At 36.1% G+C, this 20,776-nt stretch overlaps 1 protein-coding gene across 1 annotated transcript in view; it reads left to right on the top strand.

Moving 5' to 3' along the window:
- The window catches only part of DIAPH2 (diaphanous related formin 2), an 897,118-nt gene that overhangs the window by 457,388 nt on the left and 418,954 nt on the right, over positions 1 to 20,776 (top strand). Inside the window, exon 23 of the mRNA XM_081223297.1 lies at positions 20,227 to 20,356. Within this exon, the coding sequence (XP_081079423.1) occupies positions 20,227 to 20,356 (130 nt within the window). The remainder of the gene's footprint in view (positions 1 to 20,226; positions 20,357 to 20,776) is intronic.

Genomic DNA, 20,776 nt, shown 5'->3' with positions numbered 1-20,776 from the left:
TATAGGACTGTTCACACTGCACTATAATTATTCTATCTCTCTTTCTCTCTAAAGACTCAGAACTCATGGAGGGTGGTTATTATTTTATTCTACATTTTATCCACAGTGTCTATTGTATAGGAAGCCCTCAATAGATTACTACTGAATGAAAGGTAGGCAATTTGATTAAATAAAAGGATTTGTTGTGAGTGTTCAACATAAGTATTAGCATTTTTTTAAGTGAGAGAATTTAGTGTCTCACAGATATAAAGAGTGTATTTTTACCAGTGAAACTATTAAATATGTAAATGTAACACTATGCTATGGTTTAGTTGTAAAAATATAAAAAATGTATTGTTTGCTATCAATATAAACCAAAAATTCACCCTCAAATATGGGTTGATAAATAAATATGGGACTATTAATTTAAAACCAAAGATATTGTTGAAAATAACCACTGTAAAATATACTGAAAGGCACCTTAGCAAAGGTCAATAAATCCTGGTCACTAGTCTACACACTTGGTTGCCTATGCTTTTACAGTTTAGATGTATCCCTTGTGATTCAGAGAGGTTTACTATTATTAACCCCATTTTGAAAATTAGAAAACTAAAACCCAGTGAGGTTATGCAATTTTTTTCAAGATCAGAAAGCTATTAAATGTCCACGTTTGGGCCTAAATCTAGGTTTTCTGTGTCCAAAACCTTGCAACACACTGCCTCTCGCTAAGTTGTAACAGAAGGTTTAGTCATATGTGGCTCATTTCAAGGAAGCATTACAGAACCAACTCTGTCCCTTACAGGGTACTGAAAATGGGGAAAATCACAGGTGGACTTTCTTGACTCTCCAGTGGCTTGTAAAATGAGGAATCTCTCTTTTTTATTATTCAAATTGAAATAGAAGTCATTAGAGGAATATTAATAGAAAGTTTGTCTTCCTCTAATAGATTTTAATGTATCCAGGTAGTGGAACCTATATATTTGTAATAAAATAACACCTAATAATCTACATAATTATAGAGCAATCACTTGCTTTGTATGTACAGGCTCTCAGACCATATCAGTTTTGTGGAGGCAGGGTTGGCTGCTCTTCTCAATACATATTTTCTACAAATGAACATCTGTTCTCCAGAGAGATGGCTTATCCAGGATCACTCAGTATTGGAGGCAAAGTTAGAATCCCACATTTCCTGGGACTCAAATTATTTCAGTGGCTCAAGGTAGTTTTTAGAATTTGATGACCTCTTTTGCATCACTCAAATATGCTTTCTCCTATAAGACAGTGTATAGCATTATTTGGATTTGGGGGAGATGTGATTGATAATTTGCTGAGAAGAAAATTGCTTTGAGGGAGACAATTTGTCCTGGAACAATTCTGTGTAAGGGAAGATTAGATTCTCTGTCAAGAACAGGGTTGGATGGAATGTTAGGTCCTCTTACCAAGCTTTCCTTTTATTCCCTGTGGGTCCTTTTAGCCTTCCTTCCTGTGGACTCTTTGCAGCAGAGTTTTCAGCTGGTGATCTCTATGATTCACCTGTTATAATCAGTGATTTAAGATCCAAAGCTACAGCAAAATACAGAGGTGCTCACTCATGTTACTTTGCATTTTAAAATGTCACCACATAAAATAGTGATACACCATATCATTCGTTCATTATTCATGACCAATAGACACAAACATCTCAAGTTAAGGGTTTGTCTGTGTCTCATTATATTACGTTGAAGCAAGAACATTCACCATTGTTGACTTTGAAATAACTAAGCACCATAGAATGACATAAGGACAGGATATCATTCTTAATGTTAAATGGTTTTCTTTGTTCAGCTTATTTGATGGTCGACCTTTATTTAAATCCTTTGTGTTGTATTGTATTGTGCTTAATGGGTTCTCATCATTGAGAAGCATTCAGTGTTGAAAAGATGAATGTTCAACTCTTGTGTGACTATGTCAGTGGTGACATTTTATATTCAGTTTTTATAACTGTGTCAAGGGTTTTGTTCCCCGTAGTTCTTCACAAAAATCAGTATACCCAAAGTTGTGATTTTCAAAGAGCAAGCATTAATATTACTTAAGTCAGTAAATGCAGAAATGTTTAAATTTAAAGAACTCTAAATTTATTTGTTTAAAGAAACAATTCTCCATAAGTTCTTTTAATTCCCAGATGTTATTCATTATATGTCCTCAAGCACATATTATTAATCAGTGCCTGTGGACTTGTGCACATGGGCAAATGGTAATACTGAAAGATTGCTTCAGTCATCTCATTTCTCCAGTAATCAAGATGTGTGGATACCAGCTCAGAAATCCAATCCAGAGTCCTCACCTCCAGTGTCCTTCATGCCATTTAAAAATCTGAGGAAAACACAGGCTACTTCTGAGGTTCTCTTTTTAAAAATACAGCCCTCTAAGAGTTGGGAACATATGAGCCCGTCTCCCTAATTTTGTAATCCCGTGAATACGCTACCAAATGCTTTGAAGATTGTCCTTCAGTTTGAAAATCAGCTTTTTTTCCACTTCTAAGATGTAGGTACCTAGTCTCTTTATATCCCTATACTATAGTGTTCTGCACATACAGATTGACTCCTTAAGTAGAAAGAAAACTTGATGAAGGTAGTGTGTGTTTCTGTCTTTAGAGGTGATTTCTTCTAAGATAGATATCTCAATTATTCCAAATGGTCACAACATTTCCCAGATTTATGTTAATGTGGAGACGCATTGTATCTTTCTTATTCTCTGTGGCCTACGTTACAGAATTGAGATGGGAGAAAAGACTGCTGTATCAGCAGGGGTAAAACTATATGATCATGTTAGGCACAGGGATTAACCTATTTTGTAGATGTACTTCAAATTGGTGTAGTTATGAAAGAGTATGTCTATGAGAATACCTTTTTTGAAATCTTGAGCTCTGATGAAAAGAAACAGACTCACACATTTATTTTCCTACTTCCCTCTAAAAATACAGAGTTTCCATGAGCTTATTTAAAGACTTTTCTCTAAGTTGAAATATTCATTAATTTACCTCCATTGCTGCAAATTAGTCAGCTAATACTTTAAATGTAACACTTGTTTGTTTTCTCAGAATTTGATTGCATCTGTTTAGATATTATCACATTTACAACACTATAGGTTGTGTGAAAACTTCATTATATTCCCCCAATTTTCACTTTATTAAATTCTCTGGAGAACAGTAGTCTATAAATGTAATTTGTCTGATACAGACTTGATTAGTATTCCTTGTCAATACAGGCTTCTTTGGAAACATTTTTTTTCCCTCTCAATATTTTTTTTCTATTTTACTTATATATGTGAAGATGTTCTGTCCTCTAAACACACACATACACACACACACACACACACACACACACCCAAGACTCTTAGCTGTAATTCTTAATATTGTGATGCCTATGCTGCTAGCCCTGGTTTTAACTTCTCTGTGTTACAGTTAAATCTGCCTTCCATTAGTCTAGATAACTTGATATGAGGGGTAACATGAATATATATTGTACATACGTACACACTTGCCTTGTGGACTAGTTATGCCTAGTTACTGCACTTCCCTACGCAAACACATGATCTTTTTGATATGGAAGAGATTCCAGTTTTTGAAAGTTTTATGTTAGGGGAAGGATTGAGAAAAAGGAATTAAAAGCCAGACCCAATCAAAAAGTGTGTGTGTGTGTGTGTGTGTGTGTGTGTGTGTAGAGAGAATGAGAGTGGGAGAGAGAGATTGAGAGACAAAATAAGAGAGAGAGAATGAAGGAGTGAGAAAGTTTCAGCAATGATTTTCAGAATTGGATGATCAGAGAGAAATAAGATTGAGTTAAATACTTCTTACATGTAAATTGACAAACTTGTAAAGAGCTTTTAAAAATGCAAAGTATGAGTTGCCATATCATGCTCCTTATCTTCTGCCAATAATAATTATTTAAAAAGCCAACAATATATATTTGTATAGAGAACTATAGTGAGGGGTGTAATTTGTTTCCAGTAGGGGACTCATATATGGCTTTGTTTATGACTCATTAAATACAGACTCATTTCAAGGAAACAAAAACAACGAATACATCTGTATTTTCTTTCATTTTTAAAATTTTATCTTCTTACATTGATATGAAAAACGCAGTCAACTTAATACTGTGCCATAAAGATACTCATTGAAGTCATTGTGACTAAACAATAATGAATATAGTTAACTGTTCTATTGGGTAGTATGGCTGGCAGAGATGAATAATTCTCTAGTTTATAAAAAAGCTTTTTTTTTTTTGGTTCTTGATGAGTCTCCCATATATCAGGAGTGGCAATAAATAATTTCAGCACTGGAGCAGACCAAAAAAATGATGATTTATGGGACTAGCTGTAGGTCTTGCTAGGTTCACCACAAAGACTGTTTCCATAGAGGATTTAAATGAACCCAGCTGGCTTAGTATTCTGTGAATTGCTGTAGTCATTTTCTGAGTTTAATCTTATGACTGATTTTGTAATTCTCACAGTGGGGGAAAGTTGACAACATGAACAGCATTTAGTGAATATAATTAGGAAGCTTGAAGACAAATGCCTTTTTACTCTATAAAAGCTTTGTTCAAAGGGGATTTCGACCCTGTATGAGACTGTTGTTCAAAAAATTGTGGCTACTGTGACTGAATGTGAGTGATTATCTTACAAACTGATTTTCCTGTCCAATGAAACCATACTAATGAAGGCATGGCAGAACTTTAAGAAGGAGGGCTGATGACCATGGAAGGGGGTTTATAAGCAGTTAATATTTAAATAAAACTCTGAACATCCAATTATCCCTATGATAATTTTAGGGAATCTAAGAAGTATTTATATACATATAAATACATTTTAGATAGTATTGGGGCAGCAAGTTGGCCACATTTATTGATTATTTTCTGTGGGGCCCTGTGCTAGATGCTTTGCAGGAATAAAGAGAAATAAAACATATGTCTCTAGTCCTTGAGGGCCTGATGAGCTAGTTGCCAAATACAGAACATTGTAATACTAAAACAAGGGACAGGGAGGAAAAATAGGGAAAAATGGGGTGGAGAGCAGGAGGGTGATGGCTTTTATATAATAGCACACATGAAAAATAGTCTATGTTGCTATAAATACTGGTTAACTAACTACAAAATAACAAAGTACTCTGTTATTTATATGATAGCCCATACTATAAAGCTGCCCCCCTCTTCTTTAGAAAGGAAAAGCACAATACCAGCCTTATTTACAACATGTGCTTTACTTCTCTCCTACAAACCAGAGCTTAGATTTTGCTTTTCCTGACTTCTGTCATGGGGACGAGCACACAAGACTTGCCATTCATTTTTTTTTCATCTTTTTTTTTTTAATCTGCATTCTCAGAATACTCTCTTGCCTTTTGTGGTACAGTAAGAGTATCTTTAAAACTGCTTTTCATAAGTTTCTACCTGCTTTCTATAATTAGTTCTTATTATTTTTAAAATTTTGGACAAAATTAATCAGTACCTGTTCAAAAACATTAATATAATGGTACCACTGTATGACTGTTATGTGTCTGTACCCTTCCTTATTCGCTAATTGGACAAAAAAAAATCAAGTAATATTTCTTTTAACAAGAGAATGTCCTGAGATTTTTCAGATATATTAAGTAAGATTGAAGAAAGTCACTGTTTAATGCTCTGTGTGAGGAATCACTCTTTGGAATCCAAGCAACTTAGTATGAGGAAATATAAGCTATTTCAGAAGTTGACTATTTAGAAAAAGGAACTGAATCTTAAAATACAAGCAAATAACTAGATACTTTCTTTAATTTTTATTGAAATATAGTTGATTTACAATGTTGTATTAGTTTCAGGTGTACAGAAGAGTGATTCCGTTATACATATATGTTTATATATTCTTTTTCAGATTCTTTTCCCATATATATTATTACAGAATATTGAGTATAGTTCGCTGTGCTATACAGCACCAGCCCCAAACTTTTTGGCACCAGGGACAGGTTTCGTGGAAGACAGTTTTTCCACGGACCGGGGGTCGGGGTGAGGGGGATGGTTCAGGCGGTAATGCAAGCGACAGGGAGCCCTGGGGAGCGGCAGATGAAGCTTTGCTCACTGGCCGGCCCGCTGCTCATCTCCTGCTGTGTGGCCCGGTTCCTAACAGGCCAAAGACCGGTACCAGTTTGTGGCCCGGGGGTTGGGGACCCCTGCCACACAGTAGATCCTTGTCGGTTGTCTATTTTATATATAGTAGTGTGTATATGTTAATCCCAAACTCCTTATTAGATACTTATATCAAAACAGAATATTTTACTTTGGAAACCTGTGCTGAAGGAAGTTGAAAAGCATTGTAAGCTATTGAAAGATTTGGGGAGAGATGCTGATGTACGATTCCAATGATTTTTCATCAGCCACAGCCTGGTTCATTCAAATCTTTTTATGTTTACAAGTTTCAGCTTTCATGAAATATATGAGAAATATAGAGAAATGCCTGGGTACTTGTCAATTTCTGGAAGCATCTCCGTAGGACTTTTGTTTGTTGTTGTATTAATTATTTCAGAAGTAAAATATGTTCACAATCAAGAGAGATTTGAACTTAACCTGTAATTTTTTAAAGTAACTTAACTAAAATATAATTGACATACAGTCAAATTGACTCATTTTTAAGTATACAGTCTGATGAAATTTGTTATTTGTATATACTGCAATCAAGGCACGAAATGGTTCTATCAACCTGTAGTTTCTTCATGCCCCTTTGCAGTCAATCCCCACTCCCAGCTCCAGGCAACCTCTTATTTGCTTTCAGTCACTATAGTTTTACCTTTTTCTAGAATTTCATATGAATGAGATCATCCAATAATGTAGTCTTTTGTGTTACTTTGTATTTGGTGTGGATTTCACTCAGCATAATATTGTGGCATATATCAGTAGTTCATTTTTATTACTGAATAATATTCCACTGTATGCATATACCACATTTTTATTCATCACTTGATGGACATTTGGGTTGTTTCTACTTTGTTTCTATTACAAATAATGCTGCTCTTAATATTCATGTACAAGACATAAATTTCTTTTATCTTGGGTAAATACCTAGGACTGGGAGTGCTGTGTCTTATGGAAAGTAAGGTTTAATTTTAAAAGATACTCTTTTCCAAAATGCTTGTACCATTTTGTATTCACACCTACAATTAAACCACAAGGACATATCATTTCATACCTGTGAGATGGGCAAAATTTTAAAAATTCTGCTAATATCAAGTATGACTAAGAATATGTGTCAACAGGGAGATCAGCTCGGTGCTTTGTGACCGCCTGGAGGGGTGGGATAGGGAGGGTGGGAGGGAGGGAGACGCAAGAGGGAAGGGATGTGGGAACAGATGTATATGTATGACTGATTCACTTTGTTATAAAGCAGAAACTAATAATAAAAAAAAAGAATGTGTCAAGGGGAACTACTGGTGAGAATGTAACTTGGTACCTCTATTTTTGAAAACAATTTGGTAAGATTTAGAAATACTGAAGATACAATAACCAGAAATGCAACTCCTAGTATATTCTCTAGATAAGAGCTTACATAAGGACTCTGGAGACATGTACAAGAATAATCACTCTGTAGACATGTAAAGAAATAATCACTATCAATAGAGTAAAAAGACAACCCACAGAATGGGAGAAAGTATTTGTAAATCACATATCTGATAAGGGATTAATATCCAAAATACATAAAGAACTCCTATGACTGAACAACAACAACAACAAAACACAAGCAACCTAATTCAAAAATGAGCAAAAGATTTTAAGACATTTTTCTAAAGAAGATGGCCAATGAGCACATGAAAATATGCTCAACGTCACTAATCATTAGGGAAATGTGAATCAAAACCACAATGAGATACCACTTTATATCCATTAGGATGGCTACTATCTAAAAAAACCAGAAAACAAAAGTGTTAGAGAGGAAATGGAGAAATTGGAACCCTTGTGGATTGGCTTGTGTGAATGTAAAATGGTCCAACCCCTGTGGAAAATAGTATGGTAGTTACTCAAAAAATTAAACATGGGGCTTCCCTGGCGGCACAGTGGTTGAGAGTCCGCCTGCCGATGCAGGGGACACGGGTTCGTGCCCCGGTCTGGGAAGATCCCACATGCCGCGGAGCAGCTGGGCCCGTGAGCCATGGCCGCTGAGCCTGCGCGTCCGGAGCCTGTGCTCCGCAATGGGAGAGGCCACAACAGTGAGAGGCCCGCGTACAGGAAAAAAAAAAAAAATTAAACATGGAATTACCGTATGGTGCAGCATTCCACTTCTGGATGTACACATAAAAGAATTGAAAGCAGAGACTTGAACACATATTTGTATACCATTATTCATGGCAGCATTGTATTCACAATAGCCAAAGGTGTGAGCAACCTAAGTGTCCACTGACAGATGAATGGATAAGCAAAATGTGGTATATACATACAAAGGGATATTATTCAGCCTTTAAAAGGAAGGAAATTCTGGTATATCCTACAGCATGGATGAACCTTGAAGACATTATGCTAAGTGTAATAAGCCAGACACATTAGGACAAATATTGATAATTCCACTTAATTGAGGTACCTAGAATAGACAACTTAATAGAGACAGAAAGTAGAATAGTGGTTGCTGGGGGGTGGGGAGGGGAGAGGGGGATGGGGAATTACTTTTTAATGGGTACAGAATTTCAGTATGGGAAAAATTTCTGGAGATGGACAGTGGTGATGGTTGCACAACAGTGTTGAATGCACTTAACACCACTTTACTGTATACTTAAAAATGCTTAAAATGGTAAATTTTATTTTATGTGTATTTTACTATAATAAAATAATGTTCACAGCACCATTATCTATAAGAATATCAGTAATAATGACTCCCCCACCCACCCAAAAAAGGAAACTAGATAATGGAAATGGTCAACACGGGACTGTAACTAAAATTAATTGTTTTCATGTGGTGGAATAATATACAGTCATGAAAACAAATGAATGGACATAGCTAATTATGTAACTCACCCCTAAATAGCCACTCCTCAGATTCTAATTATGCCAGATTCTAATTATACTTTAGCAATATTACATATCTTGGGCCTTAAAGGTTGTTCCTAAATAGCTAAAACCACTAGTGTTGCACCACCAAATGTCATTTATTTACACTGTATATAGATAGCAAGATCAATTCTATACACTCGGTGGTGGTGATAATCTTTAAAGCTATGTACAGAAAAAAAAAAAACAACCCAAAACTCTTCCACCCACTCTCAAACCTCATGCATATAAAACAGTTTTGTTAAGTAAAATCCTCATGACAATAAAAGTCACAAGTTTTAGTTAAATGCTTAAACCATTTCTGAGAGAAACCACTGAAGACCTTAGGGATGTTCATGCTTGTAAACTATTTCTATACCAATTTAGAATAACTTGATTTTGTTGAAACCATTCTCAGAAGAACTTCTATTTGGTAAGCCTCCTATAGGCAGGTTGATTAACTAAGAGCCGTTGAAAGTGCCAGACCAGTTTTTCTTTTTAAAGTATAGACATAATTCATTAATTCTTTCCGGCCTTTCCTCAAATAAGGATAAAATGGTTGTTGATTTGCCACTGGTGCTGGCTACTTCAGGCTAATGCATATGCAGGGTATTCTCCTTGAATGCATAAGTAGGGCTAGAAGGGGAGATGGTGAGAGGTGAAGCAGGAAGAACAGGAAAGCAAAATTTGTCTTCTCTGGGAAACTCACATCACCACTGTCCTGCTGAGCCTGGAGGTGGCAATTGAGATGAATTCTTATGCCATTTTCATGTTGTCATGGTTTCAAGTTTAAGCTCTCTTTTCACAGATTGCTGCCATAAATTATGCTAACAAGTGTAAAATTCTTATATTGCTTGATTTTTACACAGTTGATATCATCTTTTCCCTTTTTATAAGAAATGCCACTTAATACCCAAATCAAGAGCATAAAAACGGGACAGTCAGACCTACATAAAGAATTAAGACATCTTTCTACTCTAGATTACATTTGGCTGAATTAGCGTCAGCCCTGGTCATGTAGTACCCAGAAAAGCATTTTGGGTGAGAGTTAGAAATAAAGCCAGGAAAGCATGTATGAAACCTGTCTGGTCTCTGCTACAAAGCTAATGTCTTTATGGTAATTGCAATCCTTAAAAATACATTATCTTTCTCAGTGTTATTGCAGCGTGTGGTGGTGTTGAAGAAAGCAATAATTTGTAAACAACCCTTGGCAGAGAGCACAGAACTTAATTTTGTTTAAATAAAGGAGACAAACATTAGAATTCATGTGCTGTACCACGACTGGCATGCAGTAGTAGTTGTTTTGGTATATGCACTGGAGCATTCCTGATTGCTTAAATATTAACTGTTCCATGAATATACAAATATAATAGGGAAAAAAGGAGCCATGATTAGGGAAAATTTTTGCTAAAATAACTGAAGTTGAATGATCTGATCGTATTGGTAATCTAGGTGGGTTTATTCCAATGATTCAACCAGATTCCTTCACTGCATTTCACTATCTCCTTTACTTCTAAGGACAGTTCGATGTAAATGTGGATCATGTGGCATTGCTATCTGTCAGAACCCTTTTCTTGACACAGAGGGATTAGGCAATTCTGGGTTTTCCTGAGTAAAGGACCTGTTGATAAGTTTGCTGAATTTCATGTGGCCATTTGTATAAACACCAGGGGAAAAAGGACGGGATGTATCTAGAAAGGCCTTCCTTCTGATACAGTCTAGAGACATGGACTTTTATCTCACATTGAAGTTTTTTCTATTTTTATTGAAGTATAGTTGCTGTACAATATTATGTAAGTTACAGGTGTACAATATAGTGAGTCACAATTTTTAAAAAATTTTAATGGTCATACTCCATTATAGTTATTATAAAATATTGGCTATATTCCCCGTGTTGTACAATATATCCTTGTAGCTTATTTGATACGTAACAATTTGTACCTCTTAATCCCCTACTCCTATATTGCCCCTCCTCCCCCTTCCCTCTCCCCACTGATAACCACTAGTTTATTCTCTAAATCTGAGTCTACTTCTTTTTTGTTACATTCACTACTTTGTTGTAGATTTTAGATTATATCACATTGAAGTTTTAATACTCTTAGACCTGCTTAAACATGTCCTGAAAATTTTCCTTAAGTAACATCCACTCTGCCTTACCATGGCATTTCTTACAATCTTTACATGAAAATCAGTTTCTTCTCTGATAAATATTCATTCTACAGCAATTCATGCAAGAAAACCTGGTGTTTATCCTGCACATTCTTGCTTCTTCTGGAAGAGAATATTCTCTGGCAGCTGGCTGAATATTTGCTTGTTTAGTCATTCTGAGAATTCTCTGGGCCACTCTGCAAGTTGGGTGTAAGATTTCTTTAGCTGGGGGCATACGGTCCACAACTTTGTTCCTACATAATGTGTGGTAACGGAGGAACACGTTCTCACTCTTGGCCTTCCACCACAAATGCTGTTGCCGACATTGGAGAGGCAGCATCAGAATGTGCCTGTGTCATGGACAGGGATGATGCTTCCCCCCTTTTGCCCTCTTTCTCTTTACATTCACCCGCTGTTGTCTGATCTCTGTAGGTTCATACGAAGAAACTGTTTCACATATGGGTCACGGTGTTTGTCTACTTAGAGCCAGTACACATTAGCCCGGAAATTAGGACTGGTGAAATACATTTGCAAGGCAAGACTTTTTAGGGAAAACATTGAAACCTGAGGTCTGCAACTGACATTTGTTATTCTGATTCAAAAATTCTTGAGTAAATATTTAAACACTAATTCAGATTTGCCAGTAAGAAGTGAGTGTGCAGCTTCAGTTAGAGTTGAAGGGGTAAATGATCTCCTGAGTTACCTTAGTCCATCACTCTGATAATACAGAGTAGACAAGACACGCTGCAACATCATGTGAGTGTATTTTCAATACAGTTTTGGGTGAAGGATGAGGGACAGTTTAAAAGACTTATGAACAATGTATTTAGAATCTTCACAGCATGGGACATACTGTTTGGGTCATCTACTCTTAGATAAGTAGATGGTAAATTATGATACAAATCAGTCTCATTTTTAATGTAAATTAAGAACATTCAGAGAGATTCTGTCCTTCAGATGGCACAGATTGCTAGTCTGCTCCTCTCTAGTTTTGAATTGACACTAAGCTTTGAAATCATATCGGCACTTCAACTTTTTATATGTGAAAGTAATTATGAGAGGGCCCAAGCAAGCTGTGGACAATTGCCAAGCATCTTCTTGCCTGGAAATTTCCTTCAAAAAAGTCTAGTGGTTCTCAAACTTTAGCATGACTCAGAATCACCTGGAGGTGCTATCAATTTTTTGGCCAGTATATTAAATCACATATTGATGGACTCTGCCCTCAGAGTTTCTAATTTGGTCAGTTTGGTGTGTGGCCCCCAAATTTGCATTTCTGTCAGGTTCACAGGTGATACTGATAATGCTGGTTCAGGGACCACGGTTTGAGTACCAGTGAAATAGTCAGTGTCCATCCATTTTCCTTTCTCATGATTTTTAATTCTTATTTCTTCCATTGTCTGATCCCCACAGGCCTAATTATGCTCAATGTATTTGGTACAAATAATTATAATAACCTTCCTTACTAGCCTCACCATTTTCTAGCTGCCAGCTCTGCTGCCCCCTTTATTATCTAGTTATTTGTTATCCATAATCAATATTTTGAATAAATCACCTTACATGTTACCTCCTCTTTCTGGCTGTCCATTGTTTTTAAGTCTGCACACCTGGCACTGTATTGAAACTGCTTGAAGGTTACCGAAGGTTTCTCTAGTCATCAAGTCAGTCCTCATTATCTTTGGCCTCTCTGTAGCATTTATTCATTCAACAAACATTTACTGAACAAAATTGATGTATTCCTCTTTCTTAAGGAGTTCACAATTTGGTAGGTGAGACTCCTTGCATAAACAAAATTATATTTTGTGGAATAAACCCTGTAACTAGAGTATATATAAGGCACTATGGGAAAACAAAAACAGAATTTATTAATTCTGTTCAGGAAAGTTAAGAGAGGATCATTAGCACCGCTCTCCCTGAATGACCTGGCCCCCCAACTCCCATCACCTTCATCATCCATGACACTTAATTCAGTCCACTATGCATTAGACACCCAGTGTACATAAGTTAACCATGTTGTGTTCTGGCACCAGCTCTTATTATCTGTTTACCTAGGTCAAGTTACTTACGCACTCTAAACCTGGTCCCTTATCTATAAAATGGGCTTGTTAATAACTGAGTAACTGAATTCTTTTGAGGATTTTTTTAAAAAGGTGACCCATATAAAACACTTATCAAAGTGTCTGGCCCATAAGCACATGACAGATGGGTTAAAAATATTCGTTCTCCTCCGCCTTAAAGGAGGTACAGGCTACTACCACCTGATGAAGGAAGAAAGCATTTAAGGTCAGGAAGAGCATAAGAAAATGGGTGGAAACCTTCATCCATCCGTGCATTCAGTAAAAATGTATTAAGTGCCTGTTATGTGCCAGCCATTGTTCTAGTTGCTGAGTGTATGAAAGTGAACAAAGCAGAAAAAAGAAAAAAATACCCTGTACTTGTGTAGCTGACATTGTAGCAGAGAGAGACAGACAATAAATAAATAAATAGGGTACATAGTATATTTGTGATAATTGCTATGGGGAAAAATAAAAGAGGGAAAGAGGTAAGAGGTGTTTTGAGAGTGGACTGCAATTTTAGATAGAGTAGCTAGGAAAGACCATAATGAGAAAGTGACTTTTGAGTATAGATCTTGAAAGATGGGAAGGAACTGGGCATGCAAGTGAATAAAAGCGAAATCTTCCAGGCAGAGAAAAAGCACACGCACAGACTCTGAGTAAGACACATGCCTGGTGAATTCAAGGAGCAGCAGAATGAAGGCCAGCATGGTTGAAGGGGGCTGCTGAGGGATAATAGCTAGAGATAAGCTCTCAGTGGTAGTGGGGGACCAGATCACAGAGGGACTTTTAGGTTATGATAATGACTTACTCTGTGTGAAGATGGGAAGCTAAAGTAGCCTCTCATCACTTCTAATCTGGATGATGATCATGGTCATGATAATACATTATCTTATTCAATTCTACAAGTGTTATCTAATGCCCATTTTATGGATGAGAAAGCTGAGACATAGATTGTTTAGGGTTCACTTGCCCAACGTCACACAACTAGTGAAGGGTAGAGTCAGGGTTCAAACCCAGTTCTGTTTGAATCCAAAGTCTGTGCTCAGTAACTGTTCTGATTAGAAATGTGAACTTTATTATATGAGTTGTAGAGAACCATTGGATTTTTTGAAGGAAGAGAGTGACGTGATCATATGGATGTTTAAGAAGCATTATTAGGTGAAATCATATAGGATAAAATGAAGCAGAGAGGATGGAATGGCCATGACCACCTTCTCATAGATTAGCTCCACATAGCTACCTACTACTTATGTTTAAAAAATGAACTGCCACCTCCTTCCCAAAGCCAGCTTACTCTAGAGTTATTGCTTCCTTATCATTGACACAATACAACCATTCTTTTAATCACCAGAACTAAAAACTTTTGGAGTCTTTGATTTTTCCCTTTCCCTCATCCCAAGTATTTATTTTCAGTGACTTAATCCTGTTTGTCTTCACAATGTGTCTTGAATTTGTCCTTTCTCTGCCTTTGTTTACATGTACCATAGTTATCATTTTAACTATATCAGTCCTTGACATTTACCACCAAATTACTCTCCTACGTCATCTCCTTTCTGTATAATTTTGTGTTGTCTCCTAAATTCTGGGTTCCCTGAGGCTTTGAAAGTACCATGCATTGTTTATCTCTGATCCTTAGTGTCCAGCCCACAGTGGATCATCAAATGTACTTCTACATTCATAACTGCTTTGCTCCTGTCTCCCCTTATAAATGTACAGTGCTTCATTTCCCAAGGGGAACATTGTAACTTTATTCTGGCATTCACTCTCACATAACTCTCAATAAATATGGTGTCCTAGAAGAGTCTGGGCTTTGGGGTCAGTCTTTCTGTATATATATATATATATATATATATATATATATATATATATATATATATATATATATGTATGTATATATGTATATGTATATGTATGCACACACACACACTTAACAAGAGTAGAGTTGAATTTAGAAGTACTGCTCTGTAGCCCACCCAAGTGGAGAGAAATCTTCATTCAGAAAACATTGATTGCCTCCCTAGTATGTCCTAGCATGCTCCTAGGTACCGTGGATAATAAAAATTAGTAAAACAGGGTCTCTTCCCTTGAAAGAGCTCATACTGACTGGAAGAAACTACTGTGTTGAAATGTTTATAGTGAAGGAATATGGCAAAGGAAGTCATCAATTACTCCTTAGAGGAGTCTTCAGAAAGGAGGGGGTAGTTGAGTAGTCTTGAAATTTGAGTAGGTATTCACTTGGCAGATAGAAAAAAACAAAAAAAAAGAGGAGGGTCAAAGAGAGAGCAAGATGTACAAAAGCACAGTGGTATGACATTGCATGGTATTTTCAAGCAGTTGTAGTCAGACTGAAGTTAAGGGTAGGCACCAGGAAGCAGCAGGGGACACATTAGAAAGGTAGGCAAGGGCCAGCTCGAAAAGGGCCTTAAATGTAAAACCAAGGAGTTTGTGTGCTTTTCTAGTAGCTGAAGGGAGACTTTGCAATGGAAACTTTGAATGGGTTCTAATCATCCTAACAAAATTAAACATTTGAAAACTAACATCTATGTGGCGAGGTTAAATGAACTGAAATTGTTTGGTTTAAGAGAACAGGACACCTGAGAAGGGAGCTTACACTCTCTGAGAGGTGGTTATACAGAGAATAGCAACCAGTTATTTTCAGTTTCCACTGTCGACAGAGCAAGAAGAAATAGGCTTAAGATCTCAGTAGAAGGGAAAATTACCTATAGAAGGGGTCCTTCGCAGAAAGATTGTGTGTGACTGACGTAGATGATTAAAATGTTGTTTGCTCAGGCTCTCTGGCTGTGTGCTGGCTTCTGTGTGTTCAAACCGCCTGATTTCAAAAACAAGGCAGAGACTGCAGGTTTTCAGGCTTGAATGAGAGTATTCAAAATGAAAAAATCTTTTACAAGGCAATTAGTTATTCAGATATTTTGCTATCTGCCTAACTGTAGTTTTGGAAATGTATTTGAACACATCACATATAAATATTATCTTTCATAATATAGCACTCCTGTTTATTAGAAAAAAGAAATGATCAGAATTTGCTAGAGAAATAGGTGTTAATTTGTTAAAGGTATTTTGTATTCATGTACCATTTCAGAAAGTTATTAAAGATTAGGTAGATACAGTTAGTATAAACTCAGTTATTAATCTTTATGTGTAACATTTATTGGTCAGAGGATTATAATTAAAATCACTATATGGTTTATTAACTGATGGCACTTTATCAGTGAATATAGTGAATTACTCTTTTTTTGTTATCATTTGTTGATAACTCACCTTATTAAGATATTATAAAATGTTAGTTTTTTCAAATAATTCCAATTTCTGGAACTACTGTTTGTGTTTTTATTGTTTGAAAATATATACAAGACAGAGGGTTATAGGGTGACCATTTTGTTCATCCTTTTGCATGTTATAAAGAGCAGTCCTATATCTATCTCATACCCCTGCCTAACTGTTGCAGGTGAGAGGGGAAGCACAGTCTAGGATGCAAGATGGCACTTGGCTCCTGGCTGGAGTGAAGCTTGAAATGCTTATGGAATAGCTACCAGTGAGACTCTGGCAATCTGGACAAGTATTATTGGAATATTTGATGTTAATGTAAAAATAACATAATTTTGAGTTAACCCAATATCGAAGGGAAGACAATTTTATTTCTTAGTAAACTAACCCAAACACTTTGGAAGTGATTTTGAACATACTCAGATTAGATTACCTTTGTACTAACCCAAGAGATGTCTATATACAGCTAGTACACTTGGAAGGGCTAATTATTGCATAAATGCCATTAGCCATTAGAAGCGATGAAGGTAAATGTTCTTAACTGCCTTCTGTACTTGACATCGAACCACACAATAGGTCCTGAGAGAGATGATGGCTAATGTGTGGATCGTGTAGATGTGGTAAGAGAGACTGAAGACATGATAATACAAAGTAAATATACTTTAATAAGTAAAAATGCTTTGCCTTTATATTTTAATATTATATATTCATTTGTTTTTGACCATGCCATACGGCTTGAAGAACCTTAGTTCCCCAACCAGGGTTCAAACCCAGGCCCACAGCAGTGAAAGTGTCGAGTCCTAACTGCTGGACTGCCAGTGAATTCCCTTTATATATATATTAATATATATATATATATATATATATATATATATATATATATATATATATATATATATATATTCATTTTTAAATGATTGGTCTAAGTGTCATGCACATAAAGAAAAATTTAAAAGACCACATATTCCCTGCCAGTTTGAAACCTTAAGATGGACTCCTGGTGTAAGGTTATGTAAAAAATAAATATTGCAATACAAATTTAGCAGTTTGTCTACCATACCAAGATATTTCTCAGCTTGACAGGATAGGCACTTGTCCATCTTTGTCCCTGCTTTGAAAGGAATGTTACAATTCTAAAAAAATACATGCTACTCTGTCTACCACTCTTTCTGATTTCGACAAAGATATTTAATAGTTAATGATATAAATGTTATGCATTGTTTATCTTTTAAAAATGTAACCATTGACTCTAGTAAATTTTTTAACAGGAATTAAATGTATGGCCCTCCTTCTGGATAAATATTTATCAAATGCAGTTTCTGAAAATTAAGCACTTATAAGCATGCATGTCAAAAAGGAAATTTTTAAATCACCCAGAAGATTGCCATATGAGCACAGTGCTATTTTTCTATTTTTGTGTTTTCCTTTCTTGTATTCACCATGTGCATTTAAAAAAAAATTATGATATACTTGTACAATTTAGTGTCCTAAAAAATTGCGTGGGTTTTTTGTTGTTGATGTATGTGTATGTGTATGTGTAAATAATTTGTTTCTATAGAATTCACAAAATATAGATCAATTGCCTTTCCTTTAGGAAGATATGCCTTCAGTTTCCCTAAGCTCCTAATGTTTTTAGGATTTTAGGATTTAGGGATTCAATTAATCTGTAAGAAAAAAGAAAATGTTTATTTCCTTATTACTTGGAATATTCAGCATACTCTGAAGGGGATGCACTTTGTTATCATATAACACTGCAATCTCCGGTAAAGGCCTCTCTTTAGGAAAGTGAACCTCCTATTGATTCTTCTACAGCTGCAAGCCTTACTTAAGACAAGTTGCCCTTGAGGTTTTTGTTGCTTTTTGTTCTTATAGCTTGTTCTTGAATTGTGTCATTTCAACCTTGTAGTACTTAAAAGTGTTTGGTGGATCAGCATAATAATGCAAAATTTTAAATATTTTACCTACATGGGATAAATAGTAATCCAAGAAATTCTTAAAGAAATCATTGTGGCCACTTAAGTTATCAGCATCATACTTCCTGTGGCTATTTGTTTTGAGCCTGAAGACTAACATTTCTTTTAAGTTGTTCATATCATTAGAACATAACTGTTGTTAGAAAGCTGTAGCACAAAAAGTATGGGACTGATTGATTAAATATGATTTTTTTTCCTTAGACACTAAAACAATAAGGATTAAATTACTCTGTAATTACCTAAATATCCTCCACAGCCTTTACATAAACCTATTTGCAAAGAATATTCATTTATTCTAAACAGTAATCCTTAAAGCTGAAAACCCCAAATCAGTATGAACATCAGTGGACAAATCCGTCATCTAAGGATTATAGAATTAAAACATCCAATAGAATGAGAAAAGTTGATACTTTATACTGTATTTATCCTTTGTTTTGAAGTAAATCCTTGATTTCATTTGCAGCTTAGTCTAGTATGAGAGTTATATTAAAGAAAACACTTAGATTCTCATCATAGATTTTTTTGGTCCTATACTTTAAAGACTTTTATCATTCTAACCACAGCATCCCTTTTCTAGTGTCTCTGAAAAGAAGATACAATGTGTAGGCAGACAAATAAAATTTGACATATTATCACGATTGTGTGGTCAGATTCTGTTTATAAATCAGCATAAAAAGCCTTCAGTTATTCTTTTTTGATGGCCCACGCAAGTAAACGAGGGTAAAATGTGCTTGCTCTTTTACATTAATTTGCATCAGCAATGGCCAGAAATAAATATAACCTCACAGGCGAATCCAGCTTTCAAGAATATATTTCTGTGATAAAGCAAAGAACAGAATGCTGATAACATAAACACACATTCACCTGGACTATTATTATCAATACTTAAGTGAATGTTCTTTTCTCATGAAAAGAATAGTTCATTTTGCCATAATAATCTAGATATTTTAAGAAATACGGATTAATGTTTAATTTTTTACTTTTTTTTGGTCATCTTTCTCTCTTTTAAAATGCGGAGTTCATTTTAAAATCCAGAGCATTGTCACTAGACCCCAGTAGGAACTACCCCAGACATTTAAAAAAAATTTTAATTAGTTACAATGAATTGAGTTCATTTATTCATTTATTTATCTTGTTTAAGAAAAAGTCTCTCGGGCTTCCCTGGTGGCGCAGCGGTTAGGAATCCACCTGCCAATGCAGGGGACATGGGTTCAATCCCTGGTCCGGGAGGATCCCACATGCCAGTGGAGCAACTGGGCCCGTGCGCCACAACTACTGAGCCTGCGCTCTGGAGCCCGTGGGCCACGGCTGCTGAGGCCCGTGCACCCAGAGCCCATGCTCCCCAATGGGAGAGGCCACCGCAATGAGGGGCCCATGCACTGCAGGGAAGAGTGGCCCCGCTCGCCAGAACTAGAGAAAGCCCGCGTGCAGCAATGAAGAGACCCAACTCAGCCAAAAATAAATAAATAAGTAATAATAATTTTTAAAAAAGAAAAAAATCTCTCTATATATATTATTAAAAAATAGGGCTTCCCTGGTGGCGCAGTGGTTGAGAGTCCGCCTGCCGATGCAGGGGACACGGGTTCGTGCCCCGGTCCGGGAAGATCCCACATGCCACAGAGCGGCTGGGCCCGTGAGCCATGGCCGCTGGGCCTGCGCATCCGGAGCCTGTGCTCCGCAACAGGAGAGGCCATGACAGTGAGAGGCCCGTGTACCACAAAAAAAAAAAAAAAAAAAAAAAAAACTAAAAATGCTGTTATTCCATTCCAGATCCGAGATACTAAATCAGCAGATCAAAAGACAACCCTCTTGCATTTTATTGCTGAAATTTGTGAGGAAAAATACCGGGATATCCTAAAATTTCCTGAAGAACTGGAACATGTGGAAAGTGCAAGCAAAGGTAATTGATTTGTAACTGCTTTGAGACTACATCTTGTCTAAGTAAATATTTTAAACTGTAGGATTAAATAATCTATAAGCATTAATCGTAATTTTTATTTGGTTACTGATATAAGAAAAGCAGGAAGATAGTTTTCATTAGCTTATATTTGACAGCATAGTGTGTTTTAATGACCTGCTTTTGACCGACTTTATTTTTTAACACTCTAGGTTATTGAAGCTTTCATATCTCTGATCAAATAGTATATTTGTTCATTTCATAAATACTTACGTGTATATTATTTGCAAAGGAATCATACTCTGGGGCTGTTGGTGATATCAAAATGATCGTGAGATAGTTCTTGCTTGAATGTGTTTAAAATCTAGAAGGGAAGAAAAGACATATACACAAATACTCTATAAAACAAAGATGGATATGAGA

Source organism: Mesoplodon bidens, assembly GCF_964165515.1.
Source record: "Mesoplodon bidens genome assembly, chromosome: X".
Lineage (NCBI taxonomy): Eukaryota > Metazoa > Chordata > Mammalia > Artiodactyla > Ziphiidae > Mesoplodon > Mesoplodon bidens.
This window is presented reverse-complemented; position numbering and strand designations above follow the sequence as displayed.